At 41.8% G+C, this 22,191-nt stretch overlaps 1 protein-coding gene across 2 annotated transcripts in view; it reads right to left on the bottom strand.

Moving 5' to 3' along the window:
- Positions 1 to 4,937: 4,937 nt before the first annotated feature.
- The window catches only part of LOC311099959 (5-hydroxytryptamine receptor 2C-like), a 28,406-nt gene continuing 11,152 nt past the window's right edge, over positions 4,938 to 22,191 (bottom strand). Inside the window, exons 2-5 of one of the 2 annotated variants that reach the window (XM_084140679.1) lie at positions 10,305 to 10,799; positions 9,936 to 10,016; positions 7,887 to 8,087; positions 4,944 to 7,320 (exon numbers count right to left, since the gene is read on the bottom strand). In XM_084140679.1, coding sequence (XP_083996805.1) covers positions 6,428 to 7,320; positions 7,887 to 8,087; positions 9,936 to 10,016; positions 10,305 to 10,656 — 1,527 coding nt within the window. In that variant the 5' untranslated portion in view covers positions 10,657 to 10,799 and the 3' untranslated portion in view covers positions 4,944 to 6,427. Of the gene's footprint in view, positions 7,321 to 7,886; positions 8,088 to 9,935; positions 10,017 to 10,304; positions 10,800 to 22,191 lie in introns of both variants that reach the window. The other variant, XM_084140680.1, reaches the window with a different exon arrangement.

Raw genomic sequence — 22,191 nt, 5'->3', positions numbered from 1 at the left:
CTTAGTGGTTAAGAGCGTTGTGCCAGTAACCGAAAGGTTGCTGGTTCTAATCACCGTGCTGACTAGGTGAAAAATCTGTTGATGTGCCCTTGAGCAAGGCACTTAACCCTAATTGCTCCTGTGTAATAACAATGTAATTACTGTAGTATTCAAATGTTACACAGTATTCTAGTTTAGTAGGCCTAATGTATTCTTAACTGCTTAGTAATAGATCCATGAGCAGACATGTGGTTCTAATCCTGCAGCACCATGCAGGCACAGATTGCTTTTTCAAAAATATCCATGACTTCATTAGTAGTCATCTTTGATTGGACATGACTGACTCGAATAAAAATAATGACATTAGTGAATTCATGCAGTTGGACTGATGATTACGTCATCATACATCCGACCGTTGCTGCTTCTGCACGTGCATGTGATTTGTAAAGCAAAAGGAACAGGTGCTCGCAACTACAGGGCTACAGCAGCAGATAACCAGGCAGTGTTCAAGTACAGCTGAAAATCTAATAAGCGTGAACGTGAAGAGGAAAACCAATATATTGATTGGTTAGAATTGAACAGGATGGATAGGATAGGGTGTCTTGATTGCATTTTGAGTGGTGAGAGCGTCAACCTATGACACTATACCGAGGCACCATATCTGTCACACAAAAATATGTTCCACATGCAAGCATTTCTTCTATTGTAAAATTATAATAAATAGAACTGTTCTGGTTTAGTATTTTTCCACACAAAAACATTGTAGAATTGGAAATACTTATTGTGCAATATAGAATAATGTAGTCAATTCTAGTGATCTAAAAATTGTAAAATGGTACATAAATCTACTTACCACTGGTTGTTTTTCTTAACCTTTTTTACCTCCTCTCTTTGGCTGTATGATTTAGCAGCTATTTAGACATCAGGCATGGAATAGATCGGAGGCATTGCTGCGCGCTACCATCATTACCGATGCATTGTCGACGTGAAGGGAATGGAGGAAGATGCTGAAATCTGGATTCCCTATGCCTGCATGTGTGTTTCCTTGGCAGCGTCGGGTTTCCTCGACGAACGCTCTGCAGCAACGAAACCACGGCGCATGCGTGTATTGGCTCACATAGACCACCACCCTCTGTTTCAAAGATGCTCAGAACCCACAGAACCGAAAACCCAATTTAGGACACAAAAATGACACCCCAAAAGATAAAAAGCAGACGCATGAATAGAATGACCTAGCATCTTCATCCAATATGCATAGGCCAGTCTATGTGATAATCGCGTGTTTCCATGCGTTAGGGTGAGGGGCAGTACCGTGCATAGCGCGCTATGCTGTGGGAAAAGGAGCGGAATACAAGGGGCTCTCATTGTTGGGATGAGAACTCTGTGCGTGTGTCCGCGCGTGTGTGTAGGAGGCACACGATTCAAGCCTATTAAAGTGGAAAGAAGTCTCCCCATTCATAGCTTGGTGCAGAATGATCTAGAAGCTTGAATGAACATTCAAAGTATTTCTCTAGCACTCATTCTACATCTCATACACTAATGACAATTCAAAGGGTAAAAAGTCACATAAATAGTACAAATATACACTGAGTGTACAAAACATTAAGAACACCTACTCTTTCGATGACCTAGACAGACCAGGTCAATCCAGGTGAAAGCTATGATCCCTAATTGATGTCACTTGTTAAATCCACTTCAATCAGTGTAGATGAAGGGGAGGAGACAGGTTAAAGAAGGATTTTTAAGCCTTGAGACATGGATTGTGTATGTGTGCCATTCAGCGGGTGAATTGGCAAGACAAAATATTTAAGTGCCTTTGAACAGGGTATGGTAGTAGGTGCCAGGTACACCAGTTTGTGTCAAGAACTGCAACACTGCTGGGCTTTTCACTCTCAACAGTTTCCCGTGTGTATCAAGAATGGTCCACCACCCATAGGACATCCAGCCAACTTGACACAACTGTGGGAGGCATTGGAGTCAACATGGGCCAGCATCCCTGTGGAATGCTTTTGACCACTTGTAGAGTCCATGCCCTGACGAATTGTAGAGTCCATGCCCCAAGGGCAAAAGGGAGACACTGGGATTGCAATCTACAGTATCTAAGATGCTTAATGCAGATTTTAACCATCAAATCCTTAAGCAAAATTATTCTGGTGAATGGAAAAAGGGGTTCTTGATAGATGTAATACATTAAAATGTTAGTCATTTAGCAGATGCTCTTATCAAGAGCGACTTACAGTTAGTGAGTGCATAGATTTTTCATACTGGCCCCCCGTGGGAATCGAACCCACAACCCTGGCGTTGCAAGCGCCATGCTCTATCAACTGAGCTACAGGAGGCCTTACCTTATGCTAATGAGGTGTTGCTGCAAGCATAATATAGCTTCTAGTGAGGGGCAAACCAACCATATACCCAAGACTAATATGTATGCAGATGATGATGGAACTTGGAAGACATTATCGATTAAAATACTAAATCCTCTACAATATGTGTATTATCATTTAAATTGAGCCAGTACCAGAAAATAGTATTGTTGGTGTATCATGATATGAACATCACCACAAAATAAGAAAATAAAATGAGCCCATCCCTAACTCAAAAAGGGATTGGTAATCTTAGAAAACGTTGTAACAGTTACTTGATTATTTATATTATGGGCTCTATTTTAACAAACCTAAGGCAATGGTCAATCTAATACTTTTGCTATTTCCACAACCACAATTGTCGTAGCAGTTGCTGGCGTTAGCGCCAAAGTGCTGGGTTTTGATGATAAACAAGTTGTGGGTGTGTTGAGGCTTGGCCCCTCACTGGCCAATCAGAACGTGCTCCATGGCTAAATATGTGGTTGCGTTAAATTGTGTATTTATGGTATTTTATGTATTGCCTTGGAATCAACTTCAATTCCAATGTTAGTCACTATAGTTTGTTAAACAGCTTACAGAAACGTAATAACAAAATGTAGACCTAACCCATCGTTGCTAAATACACATACAGTATGTTAACTTCAACCTGTTTGCAGTCCACATTGTTCTAAGTAATTGCATAGCTACAATGTGGAAATATATACATAGTATTCGCACTGATATAGGGGCTAGGCTACTGTAAATTGCATTATGGCTGAGGATGGACCTGCCAAATGTTGTCAATAAGCAACATAAAATTCATTATTGATGAGGCCTAAAAAGAGAGCGAATAATTATCAAATTCTAAACAAAACAACTTGTTTTTCAATAGGCTATGTGTAAATACACTTACAGGCACCATAATTGCTCCCTGTGGACACATAATATTAAAACAACGCAGACTACGGAGGGTTTTATGCACATCCACACTTTTCACGGTAGCTGGACAAAGATCCGATATAACGATAAAGGGAGAATGTCCACTCACCATTATACTGCGCCGACATATGTTTTATATACATATTGGAACCATCTTACAGATCGCATTCACACTTCTCCAGAAGTTGCATTGCATGCGTGCCACGGACGTTCTCACCATAAAACCAGGACAGTGAATCATTCTAATAAGTTTGGTTGTATTACATTTCTACGAAAAACAAGCAATCTGTTCGTTTTTTCCCAATAACAATAAATACATGTAAAATGTAATGATATAAAATCACCATCATATGAAAAAGACGACCCCATTGCTGTTGGGCCAGCCTTCGTTGTAGTAGAACTAGAGTAACACCTTGATCACACCTACATCTTCATTGCGCAAAATGTTACACAGTATCGTCTGGATATGTGTGCAACAAAAGTTCAACATTCACCTTCTGCTACCATTTCTGTCAAGCTGTCTACGCATACAATTTCATGCATAAGGTTGATAAATCCTATGTATGCACCACACAGAACGCACTGCAACTGCCTCTGCAACGCAATGGTACAAGGCAAATGCAGCGTGTACAAGGCATACTTCTTGTGTACCAAAACGCAAAAACCCTGTCGGTGTGATCGAGGCATAAGGGTAGCCTATGGAGGGCTTGGGTTTAAAAAATATGAAAACAGAAAACAAACTATTGTTACAGGAAAATAACTTTTAAATACGAGGTTCACCGGTATTCACCGAGGTTCTCATCTCATGTTTCATGATGGGAATGGACACGTAGCCTACATCATGGAGGGGGTCTTACACATGTCCAAAGTATGGCTAAAACAATGTAGGCCTGCCTACAATACACAGATAAAAAGGTAATGTCAGCACACTATTTTCCTCCTCTCAAACTTGATATTTTAATAAAGTTTTGGTGATTAAGATTGATTTCCAAGTGGTCTCACGAGCCAAACACTTTATCAACGGTCTTGACTAGCCTACTTGATTGCATTGGGCAGGACAAAAATAAAACAGACATTGAGAGGAGGGGAGGCTATGCTTGGTATTTAATCAAATAAAACGAAATGGGGAAGAAAAAAAACATTCGTGTTTTATGTTTCTAAATAGGAAGTTTACAGGCACCAACTCACATCTTGTTCAATGCACATATGGGCAGTGTGCGTCACGGCTGGATAGGCTGCGTTTCCGCTGTCAAAATTCATGCCATAACCAACTGCTTTACCGCTAAAAACCAGCTTTTGGTTGGTCTTAAATATCCCTACCAGCGCTGTCTGAAATTAGCACTTAAAATCATGTTTTTAATATTTCCACCCCTCCCATCTGAGCACAAGCGTGCTGATGTTAGAGGTAAATTGCCGAACCTGGCGTTACGGCTTGAAAATGCCAGTGCACAAGTTTTTACATGAAATTGCAAACTAACATGCGTTTGACGCTAGCGCCAATTTAACGCCTGCAGAAAATAGAGCCCTGTATTTTAGAACTGAAGAAAACCCCCCACAGATATCATATCATATTAAGCGCCACAGGCTAAAATGACATTTTTACATTTACTTATACACTTTGAGATGTTTTGGTATTTAAAAAAAAATAAATTAAATTAAAAAGTAAAAAAAAAAGTTGATTCAAATGTATATTTATTATTTTCGTTAGTTTATCATCATCAAAATGTAATGAATTGTAAACACTTTTAAATGGACATACATCCATAATATCAAAACTCACATTAAAATAACATTTACATTTAAGTCATTTAGCAGATGCTCTTATCCAGAGCGACTTACAAATTGAATCACACATAATTTAAAAGCCCATTTCATAGAAAATGTTACAAACTGGCCTATATGTAGTAACTTACTTTGAATAGATAGATGGTGGTTGGGTCTAAATAGCTGTTTGGCGTTTGGTAGTCTAAATTCATTGTCCTTGTCTTTAACTGCCATTTCCCTAAAGTCAGACTCTACCCACATGCCAACAAATTGTTCTCAGCCTCAGAAGCATGTGCATTCACCAAATTGTCTGTGGTTATCCTTAGACCAGGGTTTCCCAAACTCACTTTGCGTGATAGGCAAATATGTGCATATTGAATGAGATATCACCAAATTTACATATTTGAATACAATATGTCAGAGAAAAAATAAACTAGTAAAAGTCGATTGTGATATGATTAAGAAAAACAAAACTCATAGGGTGTGGTTCCTGGCCTCGGTCAGAAATATTAACCAAAATAGTACCAGTCTTGAGGTAATGAGGAGTGAAACATCTCCTTGTCCATGAGGACATCTGTTTCCCATTCAAGTGCAATACCAATTTCCTATCTTTGACTTGAATCTATCATACAGACAGAAAAAAACGTATAGTATATGTATTGTACAGTAAGAAAATTACATTTGTATGTATTGTACAGTATATGTCCACTAGGTGGCACTGTGGTTCTAGGATTACAGAGAGCTACAGCAGGTGGTTTTCCTGTAAAGCTGTACGTGACCCTCTCAAAGCCTGTTGTGAGGGATGCAAACGCCTTTTGATTTCCTAGTAGTGCAGTTAATGGACATTTCATTTCAATAACCACACTGAGTAAACACGTATTACTCACTAGATGTAATGCCAATATTAAAGTCTGACACAAACACTATCAATGTCTTTAGTCACATTGTGCAGCCTTAACACAATTTCATATCTGGTCATGTTTGCAGGTCCAGCAACAGGGAGACATCGAGTACATCTCCTATGTTTGAACAGGAAGTGGAGCTGGAGAATCCAGTACATCTCCTGTGTTTGAACAGGAAGTGGAGCTGGAGAATCCAGTACATCTCCTGTGTTTGAACAGGAAGTGGAGCTGGAGAATCCAGTACATCTCCTGTGTTTGAACAGGAAGTGGAGCTGGAGAATCCAGACAGTGACATGAAGCAATGTTTTTTTATTTTTTTTATTTTTTAACCTTTATTTAACTAGGCAAGTCAGTTAAGAACACATTCTTATTTACAATGAAGGCCTACACCGGCCAAACCCGGACGACGCTGGGCCAATTGTGCGCCGCCCTATGGCTGTGTCACAACAATGTTTTGTATGTAGAGAGAGCCTGGAGGGGAAAGACAGGAGGCCAGCCAGTTCAGACACAGCTGACATCCTCAGTGGGGGTGGGACAGACGCTGGCCAACATCCCAGACCCTGTACCCTCTCTCTCCAACCCCATTCTTCCTTTCATGTCCCCTTTATGCCCATTGTGGCTGTTACAGCTACAGTCGTTGGCATCTTTACTGCAGAGAATAGGTGTGACGGTATAACCAGGAACGGTAGGGTTGGCTGGCGTGCTATGGTAGATACACTGTAGGTAGCGGTGGAAGGCCTGTCTGTAGGTCCTGTTGAATAGAGTGTAGACCAGTGGGTTGACACCAGAGGAGACATATCCCACCCAAACAAAGACCTTTAGGAGCACTGCCAACACAGGCTTATTGCACAAGCTTATTATCGAGTCCTCACACAACACACTCAGCACGTTGGTGATGAAGAATGGACACCACATAATCAGGAAGAGGAAAAACACCACACCCAGGACCATGGAAGCTCTCCTCTCATTTTTTATTGATTGAGCCATGCCAGGTCTCCCACCAGCTCCCCCTGGCTCCAGTCTCCCTGCTGGAGAGATGGGTTGAAGGGAGGCTTGAGAGACGGAAACATCGGAGGAACCAACAGCTGGCAAGGCCTCAGGGGCAGGGTCCTGTTTGAGGAGGCGGAGACCGTCCCCTGCAGGGGACCTTGGGGTGATCCTGAGTAAGACCGACTGGTTGATCGAACCCTGGCCTCCATGCAGGAAATCAGAAGCTTGGTGCTGCAGCACACGCACAGTCAAATAGTAGCTGACCACCATGATGACCAGAGGGACAAAGAAGGCTACAAAAGAGCCCACCAGGACGAAGCTGTGCTCGTTCAGTACACAGGTCCCGTTGACAAACACCTTCCCCTCATCATACAGGCCAATCACAGCGATGGGAGTGGAGATCACTGTCAGAGAGAGAGAGATGGACGGGACAGGACAATTCATATAACTTATTATTGTCATATTTAAACCAATGCACAAACATGGCTACATCTATCTCAAAAACATTATATTTTTAGATTAGAGGAGGGAAGCATAATGATTAAACAAATTGACCACCGGGTGCTTTCAAGGAAGGACATGAGGGCGGAGAAAGTGGATGAGGTTTTTAGATAAAGTCAACAAGCTAACAGGTTGACTGGCTCTCCCATTTCTGTGAAACCAAAAAGCCTTGAGCCATGAGTCCATCATGGCTTGTCCTGTTGTCCCTGTTTAGAGCATCTCTCAGGGTGAAGATGTCAGACAGCCCCAGGAGAGGTAAGAGGGAAAGGGTCAGTTTGGCTTTCTGACAGACTGTAGAAAAGAGCACTGCTGTTTTTTATTCAAAGGCAAAACAGAAAGCATGTCACAGAGTAACTGACTATCTCTCCAGACACACAGACAACACAGTAGGAGGAAATTATTTAGCTAGATCTCTTGTTTAATCTTTTTTTTCTCCAGATTTACAGTAACTATGTCAGCATGGACTCACCTATGGAGATGGTCCAGACGAGGGCGATCTTAGCCTTGGCCTTGAAGAGGGTGTTGGAGCGGCTGTGTTGGATTGGGTTACAGATGCCCACATAGCGGTCCAGTGAGATAGCACACAGGTGCATGATGGATGCTGTGGAGAACAGCACGTCTAGGTAGATCCAGACGGGACAGAGGGGTCTGGGGAATGGCCACACGTAGTCTAAGGGATGAACAGGAACAGTTCACTAACAATTACTGATATTTCATTATCAAATCGGCACTTTGTGACCATGCAAACAAATCCAAGGTAATTTTTCAGTCTCATTGATCAACAAATAGACTGCTATGATGTAACTACAAAAATACCCGATCAAAGTCTTTAAGCCTTAAATGGCATGAAAGTAATCAAAGTTTAAGAGGGAAGATCTAAAATAAACAAACTCTTCAATGCCGCTCAAAGTAATAGGGCTTACTGAGATAAGGGAATTGTGTGGGAACGGGGAAGGGGGGTAATCTCACATTAGAATGTCTTTCTGTCTACTCAAATTATCTCCATTTAGTCGCCATCAACATAACGAACTGTCCCTTTATCCTCGTCTAAGGGGCTTGACCAATTGGACCAATTAACATAGACATAAAAGCCTGATTTGTTTGCTCCGGTAGACATGCCATAACATGTTACCCAGGATATTTTTCCTCACCGTCTTCCTCATCCACTAACATCCCCTCACAGTAAAGCCTCGTATCCCTAGCTGCTTTCAATAGATCATTATTCCGAGGGTAAACAATCACTGCTTTGCTTTGCTAATAGAGCTCAACCTACCACCTACCTACAGTTGAAGTCGGAAGTTTACATACACTTAGGTTGGAGTCATTAAAACTAGTTTTTCAACCACTCCACACATTTCTTGTTAACAAACTATAGTTTTGGCAAGTCGGTTAGGACATCTACTTTGTGAATGACACAAGTAATTTTTCCAACAATTGTTTACAGACAGATTATTTCACTGTATCACAATTCCAGTGGGTCAGAAGTTTACATACACTAAGATGACTGTGCCTATAAACAGCTTGGAAAATTCCAGAAAATTATGTAATGCTTTAGAAGCTTCTGATAGGCTAATTGACATCATTTGAGTCAATTGGAGGTGTACCTGTGGATGTATTTCAAGGCCTACCTTCAAACTTAGTGCCTCTTTGCTTGACATCATGGGAAAATCAAAAGAAATCAGCAAAGACCTCAGAAAGAAAATGGTAGACCTCCACAAGTCTGGTTCATCCTTGGGAGCCATTTCCAAATGCCTGAAGGCAAGTATAAACACCATGGGACCACGCAGCCGTCATACCGCTCAGGAAGGAGACACGTTCTGTCTCCTAGATATGAATGTACTTTGGTGCGAAAAATGCAAATCAATCCCAGAACAACAGCAAAGGACCTTGTGAAGATGCTGGAGGAAACAGGTACAAAAGTATATATATCCACAGTAAAACGAGTCCTGTATCGACATAACCTGAAAGGCCGCTCAGCAAGGAAGAAGCCACTGATCCAAAACCGCCATAAAAAAGCCAGACTACGGTTTGCAACTGCACATGGGGACAAAGATCATACTTTTTGGAGAAATGTCCTCTGGTCTGATTAAATAAAAATAGAACTGTTTGGCCATAATGACCATTGTCATGTTTGGAGGAAAAAGGGGGATGCTTGCAAGCCGAAGAACACCATCCCAACCGTGAAGCACGGGGGGTGGCAGTATCATGCTGTGGAGGGTGCTTTGCTGCAGGAGGAACTGGTGCACTTCACAAAATAGATGGCATCATGAGGAAGGAAATGTATGTGGATATATTGAAGCAACATCTCAAGATATCAGTCAGGAAATTAAAGCTTGGTCACAAATGGGTCTTTCAAATGGACAATGACCCCAAGCATACTTCCAAAGTTGTAGCAAAATGGCTTAAGTACAACAAAGTCAAGGTATTGGAGTGGCCATCACAAAGCCCTGACCTCAATCCTATAGAACATTTGTGGGCAGAACTGAAAAAGCGTGCTTGAGCAAGGAGGCCTACAAACCTGATTCAGTTACACCAGCTCTGTCAGGAGGAATGGGCCAAAATTCACCCAACTTATTGTGGGAAGCTTGTGGAAGGCTACCTGAAACGTTTGACCCAAGTTAAACAATTTAAAGGCAATGCTACCAAATACTAATTGAGTGTATATAAACTTCTGACCCTCTGGGAATGTGATGAAAGAAATAAAAGCTGAACTAAATCATTCTCTCTACTATTATTCTGACATTTCACATTCTTAAATAAAGTGGTGATCCTAACTGACCTAAGACAGGGCATTTTTACTAGGATTAAATGTCAGGAATTGTGAAAAACTGAGTTTAAATGTATTTGGCTAATGTGTATGTAAACTTCCGACTTCAACCGTACCTACCATAGAGGATGTTGATCAGTGAGACCGGCATGACGAGAAAACCCACGAGCATGTCTGCCACAGCCAGGGAGCGCAGGAAGAAGCTGGTGGCATTCTGCAGCTTCCTCTCTAGAGACACAGCTAGGATGAGCAGGATGTTGCCCGCCACAGTGAAGAAGATGACCACTAAGATGAGCAGAGCAGGCCAGTTCTTCTCCTTGTCAGGTGTCTCCGGTCTAGAGTCAGACTGATTCCACTCTACGGGGAAGCTCAGATTCAAGAGAACCGTTGTGCTCTCGGTCATAATCATCCTGTCACTGAGAGAGGCTAGAGGCTGGACCCTCCAAGCACGGCTACTGCTGTGCTCAGCCATCACCTGTGTTCCAAGCACCACTACGGTGCTCAACAAACATTGAACTTCCTGCGATGCCAATGATAGACAGAAGGTTTAGTTTTTCATGCCCCTGGAGAACTCGGATGACATTTGTGATGATGAAAAAATATATTTAAAAAAATCTGCAAAAGAAACCGAAACAGTTCTGAGTTAGTCACATTTCTGTAAACACATTTCCATTGTAGACAGACAACTTAGCTTGTGCATTAACAGAACATTACAGCCACATCAACCTCTGCTTCTATGTATGCCACATCTGTCAGGGACAAGTCAGACCAGTATGCTAATTCATTACAAATACTGTGATTCTCAACAGCCAATGTTTTTTATTCAGGCATGTTCTTTATAAAAGCATGTGCTTATTCAACTGTAAATTGAACAGTGATGCATTTCAGCGATACACTCTCCTCATCATAACCGCAAAACTAAGGACCTACTGCGGCATTGTTTTTGTTGTCATAGGAGACTTTGCAAACAAATATTTGTACTGTATGTGCAAATGTTATTTTTCCATTGTTTACTTTTTTTCCCCACAGGGCAACAATTGTACAGTAAAACGGTTAGGCTATTTTATTTATTCAAATGACGTACTACTAGACATGAAGTGCTATTCGCATGTGCACATCTTACAGAGTACACCTTTAGAGCAGATGGCAGTAGGGGTGATTCCCTAATTGCTCTGGTTAAAGTCCACTGTTCCTGCCAGATGGGCTGGATGCTCTGGGCTCTCTGCTGGTGCCAAAGAGGATGTGCAGTGTGTGACCACGGGACATGGATCCGGTTCTGATCCACTGAGTCAAGGAACAGCTGGACCGCCGCCAGAAATCATGCAGCATCAATAAGATCAGCAGAGACTATAAGGCGGTTTATGCAGAGAAGATTACTAAACTCAGTGCAAAAAAATTATACAGACTTGGTACAGCGCTTGGCTATTGAAGAAGACCCCAGATGGCATTGCATGCTATACTTCTGTAAGAATGGCCAAGTGCTGATGTGTATCACATTGGTCTCTGTGCCACATCGGGAGTCTGGGTAATATGCTGTATCTTTGACAGTCAGACTAGAAGCCACTACCACCGTAAGAACATAAAAATGTCACACCATGCCGTGCTATAATCCCAAACGATGTCAATGTATTATCCTTCAAAGGGACTAAAGCTTAAAGAGGAAGACAAATTAGAGATAGTCTAAGTTAATTTTAGTCCCTGGATGTCTTCATTCCTCCGGCAAACATTGAAGCTCTGGTGATTCAACCCTCTAAAATAAAATGTTTTGTCACCTTTAATTTGCCCACCAAACACTAAGCTAGACAAACTTACCCCTGGGGGAGTGGTGGAAATTGTAATGTTTCAAAAATGCATCCTAGCACTGACAATGTCCGTAGAAGTGGAGGCTGGTGGGAGGAGCTATAGGAGGACCAGCCTCCACTGGTCTGTAGGAAAGATGACATCACCATTGTGTTCTTCTATGTACAGTATCTGTGTTCTATCTTTTTAAAGTCTTAAAGTGGAACTAACAGCGTTTTAATTACTTTGCAGATATGAAACAAACAGACAATCATAATATCAGTCCAAAAAAATCAAATTCCCAGTTTATGCTACAAAACTGTTGGACTAAGTTCTATTTGACAAAATATTCCATGACGTAGAGCAGGGCTCTCCAACCCTGTTCCTGGAGAGCTAACATCCTGTAGCTTTTCACCCCAACCCTGTTCCTGGAGAGCTAACATCCTGTAGCTTTTCACTCCAACCCTGTTCCTGGAGAGCTAACATCCTGTAGCTTTTCACTCCAACCCTGTTCCTGGAGAGCTAACATCCTATAGATTTTCACTCCAACCCTGTTCCTGGAGAGCTAACATCCTGTAGCTTTTCACTCCAAGCCTGTTCCTGGAGAGCTAACATCCTGTAGCTTTTCACTCCAACCCTGTTCCTGGAGAGCTAACATCCTGTAGATTTTCACTCCAACCCTGTTCCTGAAGAGCTAACATCCTGTAGCTTTTCACTCCAAGCCTGTTCCTGGAGAGCTAACATCCTGTAGATTTTCACTCCAACCCTGTTCCTGGAGAGCTAACATCCTGTAGATTTTCACTCCAACCCTAATCTAGCACACCTGATTCTAATAATTAGCTGGTTGATAAGCTGAACCAGGTTAGTTAGGTTGAAGCAGGTCCATGGGGACAAACGTAACAGAAGGTAGCAAAGAAGATGGTGGACAAGGAAAAATGGAAGAAAGTGGAATAAACACTACATTACCAAAAGTATGTGGACACCTTCTTGTCGAACATCTCATTCCAAAATCATGGGCATTAATATGGAGTTGGTCCCCCCTTTGCTGCTATAACAGCCTCCACTCTTCTGGGAAGGCTTTCCACTAGATGTTGGAACATTGTTGCGGGGACTTGCTTCCATTCAGCCACAAGAGCATTAGTGAGGATGGGCACTGATGTTAGGTGATTAGGCCTGGCTCGCAGTCGGCGTTCCAATTCATCCCAAAGGTGTTTGATGGGGTTGAGGTCAGGGCTCTGTGCAGGCCAGTCAAGTTCTTCCACACCGATCTCAACAAACCATTTCTGTATGGACCTCGCTTTGTGCACGGGGGCATTGTCATGCTGAAACGGCAAAGGGCCTTCCCCAAACTGTTGCCACAAAGTTGGAATCACAGAATCGTCTAGAATGTCACTGTATGCTGTAGCGTCAAGATTTCTCTTCACTGGAACTAAGGGGCCTAGCCCGAACCATGAAAAACAGCCCCAGACCATTATTCCTCCTCCACTAAACTTTACAGTTGGCACTATGCATTCGGGCAGGTAGCGTTCTCCTGGCATCCGCCAAACCAAGATTCGTCCGTTGGCCTGCCAGATGGTGAAGCATGATTCATCATGCCAGAGAACACGTTTCCACTGCTCCAGAGTCCAATGGTGGTGAGCTTTACACCACTGCAGCCGATGTTTTGATGGAATGGAGGATCGCACAGAACTTTCGGAAGTGAATTAATTGTGGTGGCAGGTGCAGTGATGACCGAGAAGGAGCTGAGTGTAGTGGGAAGCAGTGTGGTGAGGAGGGTTGGCGTCAAATGCAAAAAGAGGGATACGTGCTAGTAGCTCAGAGATGGAACCTGACGAGGGTATGATGTAGTACCTGCGGTGAGGACTGCTGAGTTCAGGCCTCATCCAGATGGTGATAAAGATGGTTCTGGCCCAGTGGGAGTGAGATTTTTGGAGAGAATGGATATTTGCCTTCTGGCTGATCCATATGTGGTGTCAGGTTATGTGGAGAAGAGGTTGGGGAATGTTGGGTTGGTGAAAGTGACTCGAAGTGGTATCGTGTAGATTTTTTGCATTTCTGCTGTCCTAAGGGAGCGTACGCACTGTACCACGCAACTGGGGACAAGAACTGTGACTTGCTTTCCTCTCCGGAGCAGGGCGCCGTTTTGAAAGGAGTAATAACTGGAGTGGCGTTAAGTGTTGAGGTTGAAGATTCCCGGTGTCTGTGACGCCCACCGTTTGGTGCGAGGCAGACCCAGTGGAGAGCGCTGTGAAATGGAGAAGACACTGTCTGGACTACTGAGTTTTGAGTCTTTACCAGATAAAGTTAGGATCTGTCAGTTATCACGCGAGAGCTTTTGTCCCGAATACATTATGGTGTTTTAGGTGTCAAACGTATGGTAATGTGGCAGCAGTGTGTAGTAGGGAGATTCTTAGATGTGAGAAGTGTGCAGGAGGACATGAGACAAAGGAATGTGTATTATTGGTGGAAAAAATAGTGTGTTTAAACTGTAGGGGTATCCATGGTGCTGGAGATCAGAGGTGTCCGGTGAGAGAAAGGCAAGTTGAGGTTGCCAGGATCAGAGTAGTGCAGAAGGTGTCATATGCTGAGGCAGTGAAGAGAGTAGTAGAGGAAGATGGATCCAAGGTGAAGGATCCAAGGCCAATGGAGAGTGATAGGAATAACATGTGCTTCAGTAAGGTTGGTTTTTTGGCGTTCATGGCCATGGTTGTCAATTGTACCTCAGGAATGGAACGTAAATCATAGAGGATTTTCTGTGGTGGCAGCTGCAGAGAAGTACTTGGGTGTACGAGATTTTACTGCAGAAGAGATGTTTTGAACAATAGTGTCCCGTCATCCCAGGCTGCTGGCCTGGAGTAGGATCAGATAGGGCCAAAGTAGTAGAATAGTGGTGCGGTTTTAATGGGTGCAGGGTTAGTTGGTAGGGCAATTTTTTCACAAAGTGTAATGAATTCATACTACAGAATAGTAGGCTAATACACAGCCAATACAGTAGGTGGTGGCATGCACCTATAAAATGTGTTTGTGGACCGCCATGATACCAAAGACGACGACACACCAAAGCAGCCGTTGCAGACTCTCAAGTCAAGGACGTAGAGAGTATTAGCAAGACTAGTACAGCACTTCGAGATATTAGCTGATGTAAGAAGGGCTATATAAAATAAAATTGATTGAAATTGATAGTAGAGTAAGGTACTGTTGGCAGAATAGATGGATGCAGTTCAATGATTCAAATAATTCACCAATACATTTCTAGGTAGTCCAACAAATATTGCTATCAGGTTGTAAATCACAGCTGGCCTGGTACATGTTTTGCTGCCTCCACCCATTCGGGATGCACCGTTTCAGTTTCAATTACTCAATATATCAATAACTAAGGCTGAGAATGTCAATACAATCAAACTAGCAAGGGCAATGATCCCAAGTCAGTCATAACGTGGCTAATAAACCAGCCTATCTATTTATGTAGCTATTTATTTAGCAAGCTAAAAACACGGAGCCTAACGTTAGCTAGCTAGCTAGCTGCTGGGAGGCTGTCATGTCATTGAACGAGTGGGTGAGTGGCCAACTTTTTCCCCATCATATAGTTTTTCGGTGGCTACAGCTAGAGATGCAGGTGTCATTTGGTTAGCTATCAAGAAATGGGAATCGCTTTGCTACCTAGCTAGCTAGCTATGCTGAACTTGAACGACTGTTATCCACAGTTAGCATGCATATATTATCTCTTAGTTGTCAACCAAATGTATTTGGCATCGATCAAATGGGCGGGCAGGACGTTCCCATTCAGTTGTCAAAACGTGGGTTGGGACAACATGCATTGGCAGGTAAGCTGCAGAAGGGGCGAGCAGGCTACTATTCCCCATTGTTTATTAGTGCAATTTTGACGGCCAACATCAAGCTGAAAAGGTTTGAGAGGGTTTATCTACTCTTGCCTCGTTAGATTTTAGCTCATCTCACTCTGGCTAATATTAGTTGTTGATCTTAGGGAGGGAGAGTTTGATCAATAGGACTGTCAAGTTCCCAAATGTAAGAGGACACCTGTGGTATTTACATATTTTGACCAATGCTTTCTAAATGGTCTAAAGTCCGACTGTTGCTACTGCCTGTAAACACACAGTCCAGTTGAAAGTGAATAATGGCAGGCCCATGTGGCAAATGGCTTATAGGCCTACTGTAGCTCTGATTGGCTATGGCGCACGATCTGTGTAGAGTCCGGTCCTGGACAAGACTGACATGTTTGTTTTATTTTTATTTTATTTTTTTAGCAGACGCTCTTATCCAGAGCGACTTACAGTTAGTGAGTGCATACATTTTATTTTTTTTCTCCATACTGGAATCGAACCCACAACCCTGGCGTTGCAAATGCCATGCTCTACCAACTGAGCTACATTCCTGCCGGCCATTCCCTCCCCTACCCTGGGCCAATTGTGCACCGCCCCATGGGTCTCCCGGTCGCGGCCGGCTACGACAGAGCCTGGATTCGAACCAGGATCTCTAGTGACACAGCTACCACTGCGATGCAGTGCCTTAGACCACTGCACCACTCGGGAGGCCCATTAAGGTTAGGTTTTATTAGGTTTTATTTACTGCAGTGTCTATTAATTGTCCAAACACAAGGCCGCTTTCCCACTCTATATCGCTATAGAATTTTCACAAATACCTTACTCTACGTCATTCCCAAACATTCTATGAAAACGTGAAAATAACCATATCTAAGTGCTCGTTTGTCAGAAAATGAAGGAAAAAAAACTGCATCATATTCTTCCTGGGGGTGTACATGAACATATTGTTTATACGATTTCATGTTGCTAAAACGCTGTCAGTTCCACTTTAAGTCCTACTAAATGTGTTGATCCAGATCTGTTCCAGCTTTAGCTAACTCCTTTGACCATTGTAATGCCATGTATAGTATAATATAGCCCTATGTTTATAACTCAAGAAGTAATTCCACTCGTTACCATAATCAAGAGTCATCAGACAAACATTAAAGCACAGACAGACACAACCCAGACTGAGTTCCTAGGAGAAGCCAAACGCAGGACATTGCCCTGGTCGGTGACGCTATGACAGGATTCTCAGGAGAGGCTATTCTGAAACTGTTCACTTACAGGAAGTGGTTCTGAAGAGACTAATTAACTTGACATCTAGAGCTGGCAGGACTCATTCTGTCATCAGCAGGGGAATTGTCCTCAATGTGAAAGCACAGGTGTCCCACACATTAGGAACCTGTAATCAGAATCACCTTTATTCGCCAAATATATTTGTATGTAAATGAATTTGACTTGGTGAAATGGTGCTGCCACAATAAACAGGATATACAGACAGATGATAAACAGGATATACAGACAGATGATAAACAGGATATACAGACAGATGATAAACAGGATATACAGACAGACGATAAACAGGATATACAGACAGACAATAAACAGGATATACAGACAGACAATAAACAGGATATACAGACAGACAATAAACAGGATATACAGACAGATGATAAACAGGATATACAGACAGACAATAAACAGGATATACAGACAGACGATAAACAGGATATACAGACAGACGAAAAAACAGGATATACAGACAGACTATAAACAGGATATACAGACAGACGATAAACAGGATATACAGACAGACAATAAACAGGATATACAGACAGATGATAAACAGGATATACAGACAGACGATAAACAGGATATACAGACAGACGATAAACAGGATATACAGACAGACTATAAACAGGATATACAGACAGGCGATAAACAGGATATACAGACAGACGATAAACAGGATATACAGACAGACAATAAACAGGATATACAGACAGACGATAAACAGGATATACAGACAGACAATAAACAGGATATACAGACAGACAATAAACAGGATATACAGACAGACAATAAACAGGATATACAGACAGACGATAAACAGGATATACAGACAGACGATAAACAGGATATACAGACAGACGATAAACAGGATATACAGACAGACAATAAACAGGATATACAGACAGACAATAAACAGGATATACAGACAGACAATAAACAGGATATACAGACAGACGATAAACAGGATATACAGACAGACAATAAACAGGATATACAGACAGTCAATAAACAGGATATACAGACAGACAATAAACAGGATATACAGACAGACAATAAACAGGATATACAGACAGACGATAAACAGGATATACAGACAGACAATAAACAGGATATACAGACAGACGATAAACAGGATATACAGACAGACAATAAACAGGATATACAGACAGACAATAAACAGGATATACAGACAGACAATAAACAGGATATACAGACAGACAATAAACAGGATATACAGACAGACGATAAACAGGATATACAGACAGACGATAAACAGGATATACAGACAGACAATAAACAGGATATACAGACAGACAATAAACAGGATATACAGACAGACGATAAACAGGATATACAGACAGACAATAAACAGGATATACAGACAGACAATAAACAGGATATATAGACAGACAATAAACAGGATGTACAGACAGACGATAAACAGGATATACAGACAGACGATAAACAGGATATACAGACAGACGATAAACAGGATATACAGACAGACAATAAACAGGATATACAGACAGACAATAAACAGGATATACAGACAGACAATAAACAGGATATACAGACAGACAATAAACAGGATATACAGACAGACGATAAACAGGATATACAGACAGACAATAAACAGGATATACAGACAGACGATAAACAGGATACACAGACAGACAATAAACAGGATATACAGACAGACAATAAACAGGATATACAGACAGACAATAAACAGGATATACAGACAGACAATAAACAGGATATACAGACAGACGATAAACAGGATATACAGAAAGACGATAAACAGGATATACAGACAGACAATAAACAGGATATACAGACAGATGATAAACAGGATATACAGACGATAAACAGGATATACAGACAGACGATAAACAGGATATACAGACAGACGATAAACAGGATATACAGATGATAAACAGGATTTACAGACAGACGATAAACAGGATAGACAGACGATAAACAGGATATACAGACAACATACGTAGAAGCAGAGTTTACACAAATCCACATGCGATACACTATGTACACTGTAAGATAAGAACTACAAGCTTCCCTATAAACCCTAATCTTCATGGTAAATGATGTATGTAGAGATGTGAGACTGTTGATTATAATAATAATAATATGCCATTTAGCAGACGCTTTTATCCAAAGCGACTTACAGTCATGCGTGCATACATTTTTTTTTTTGTGTATGGGTGGTCCCAGGGATCAAACCCACTACCTTGGCGTTACAAGCGCCGTGCTCTACCAGCTGAGCTACAGAGGACCACCTTCACTTCAGTTGAACTGAACTGCCTGACGCACACCAGAGAGAGAGAGAGAATCAAGTATATTATTTGATCTTAGTAAACAGCCCATGCATGTTTCAAAATGATGATACTGTTGTGTCTTAAATTTGACTTGTATTCATTTTAGGTAGGCTTACGTGTTGTAGGCATAAGCTATGACATCAGTTGTTCCTATATTGTGAGGGTTAGTATTAAATATCATATTTATGGAGGAACTTAAACCCTGGATGAAACACCACATGCTGGTAGCCGTTTAAAACTTTCTAAATGGTCCATGTAGTGCTGATCGTGCGTGATGACTGGCTCTCATATGGGAACAGCATGCTCAAATAAAAACCTGTCTGCAAGCCTTATCTGTGGTGTAGGCAGATAGGTCCTCAGTCCAGTTCCACAGTCAGAATAGATAAAAAAACACTATGATCTTCATCCCAGGGAAGACTTGCAGTGCCAATGATGTCTGGCACGTTCAACCCAGGTTAATGTATAGCCCGATAAAAATCATGAAGTACTCCTGAGTGGCGCAGTGGTCTAAGGCACTGCATTGCAGTGCTAACTGTGCCACTAGAGATCCTGGTTCGAATCCAGGCTCTGTCGCAGCCGGCCGCGACCGGGAGACTCATGGGCGGCGCACAATTGGCCCAGGGTAGGGGAGGGAATGGCCAGCAGGGATGTAGCTCAGTTGATAGAGCATGGCGTTTGCAACGCCAGGGTTGTGGGTTCGATTCCCATGGGGGGCCAGTATAAAAAAAAAAATATGTATTCACTAACTGTAAGTTGCTCTGGATAAGAGCGTCTGCTAAATGACTAAAATGTAAATGTAAAGCATAGCCTACCAATTGACTTTGCGCTTGGAGGGCAAGGCCAAACTATTCTTCAAGATCCAAAGTTAGATCAACTCTGCCATTAAAAAATGCTTTATCTTATTAAATGGGCATATTCTTCCTGGGGGTGTACATGAACATATTGTTTATACGATTTAATGTTGCTAAAACGCTGTCAGTTCCACTTTAAGTCCTATTAAATGTGTTGATCCAGATCTGTTCCAGCTTTAGCTAACTCCTCGGACCATTGTAATGCCATGTATAGTATAATATAGCCCTATGTTTATAACTCAAGAAGTCATTCCACTTGTTACCATAATCAAGAGTCATCAGACAAACATTAAAGCACAGACAGACACAACCCAGACTGAGTTCCTAGGAGAAGCCAAACGCAGGACATTGCCCTGGTCGGTGATGCTATGACAGGATTCTCAGGAGAGGAGAGGCTATTCTGAAACAGTTCACTTACAGGAAGAGGTTCTGAAGAGACTAATTAGCTTGATATCTAGAGCTGGCCGGACTCATTCTGTCATCAGCAGGGGAATTGTCCTCAATGTGAAAGCACAGGTGTCCCACACATTAGGAACCTGTAATCAGAATCACCTTTATTCGCCAAATACATTTGTATGTAAATGAATTTGTAAATGAATTTGACTTGGTGAAATGGTGCTGCCACAATAAACAGGATATACAGACAGACAATAAACAGGATATACAGACAGACAATAAACAGGATATACAGACAGACAATAAACAGGATATACAGACAGACGATAAACAGGATATACAGACAGACAATAAACAGGATATACAGACAGATGATAAACAGGATATACAGACAGACAATAAACAGGATATACAGACAGATGATAAACAGGATATACAGACAGACAATAAACAGGATATACAGACAGATGATAAACAGGATATACAGACAGACAATAAACAGGATATACAGACAGACGATAAACAGGATATACAGACAGACGATAAACAGAATATACAGACAGACAATAAACAGGATATACAGACAGACAATAAACAGGATATACAGACAGACAATAAACATGATATACAGACAGACAATAAACAGGATATACAGACAGACAATAAACAGAATATACAGACAGACAATAAACAGGATATACAGACAGACAATAAACAGGATATACAGACAGACAATAAACAGGATATACAGACAGACAATAAACAGGATATACAGACAGACAATAAACAGGATATACAGACAGACAATAAACAGAATATACAGACAGACAATAAACAGGATATACAGACAGACAATAAACAGAATATACAGACAGACAATAAACAGAATATACAGACAGACAATAAACAGGATATACAGACGATAAACAGGATATACAGACAGACAATAAACAGGATATACAGACAGACGATAAACAGGTGTCGTGTATTAGGATTATGCCTTTGTTAAATGTTTTTCATGAAGGAATGGAATGTTGTTTATCTTAGTTCCAATTTTTTTTTTAATTTTTTTTTTTATTATTTTTCTTCTTTTTTTTTGTCATTTAGCAGACGCTCTTATCCAGAGCGACTTACAGTTAGTGAATACATATATATATTTTTTTATACTGGCCCCCCGTGGGAATCTAACCCACAACCCTGGCGTTGCAAACGCCATGCTCTATCAACTGAGCTACATCCCTGCCGGCCATTCCCTCCCCTACCCTGGACGACGCTGGGCCAATTGTGCGGCGCCCATGAGTCTCCCGGTCGCGGCCGGCTGCGACAGAGCCTGGATTCGAACCAGGATCTCTAGTGTCACAGTTAGCACTGCGAAGCAGTGCCTTAGACCACTGCGCCACTCAGGAGACACAAATATAGCAGTTGGAGGGTGACGCCCCAGGGGGGATAGGTGATTGGACGAAAAAGGGAGCAACCCATTTTTGCCATTGTTTATAAGTAGGAGTTAGATAAAGGGGTAGTCAGAAGCATT

Source organism: Coregonus lavaretus, assembly GCF_964263955.1.
Source record: "Coregonus lavaretus genome assembly, chromosome: 24".
In the NCBI taxonomy this organism is placed as follows: Eukaryota; Metazoa; Chordata; class Actinopteri; order Salmoniformes; family Salmonidae; genus Coregonus; species Coregonus lavaretus.
This window is presented reverse-complemented; position numbering and strand designations above follow the sequence as displayed.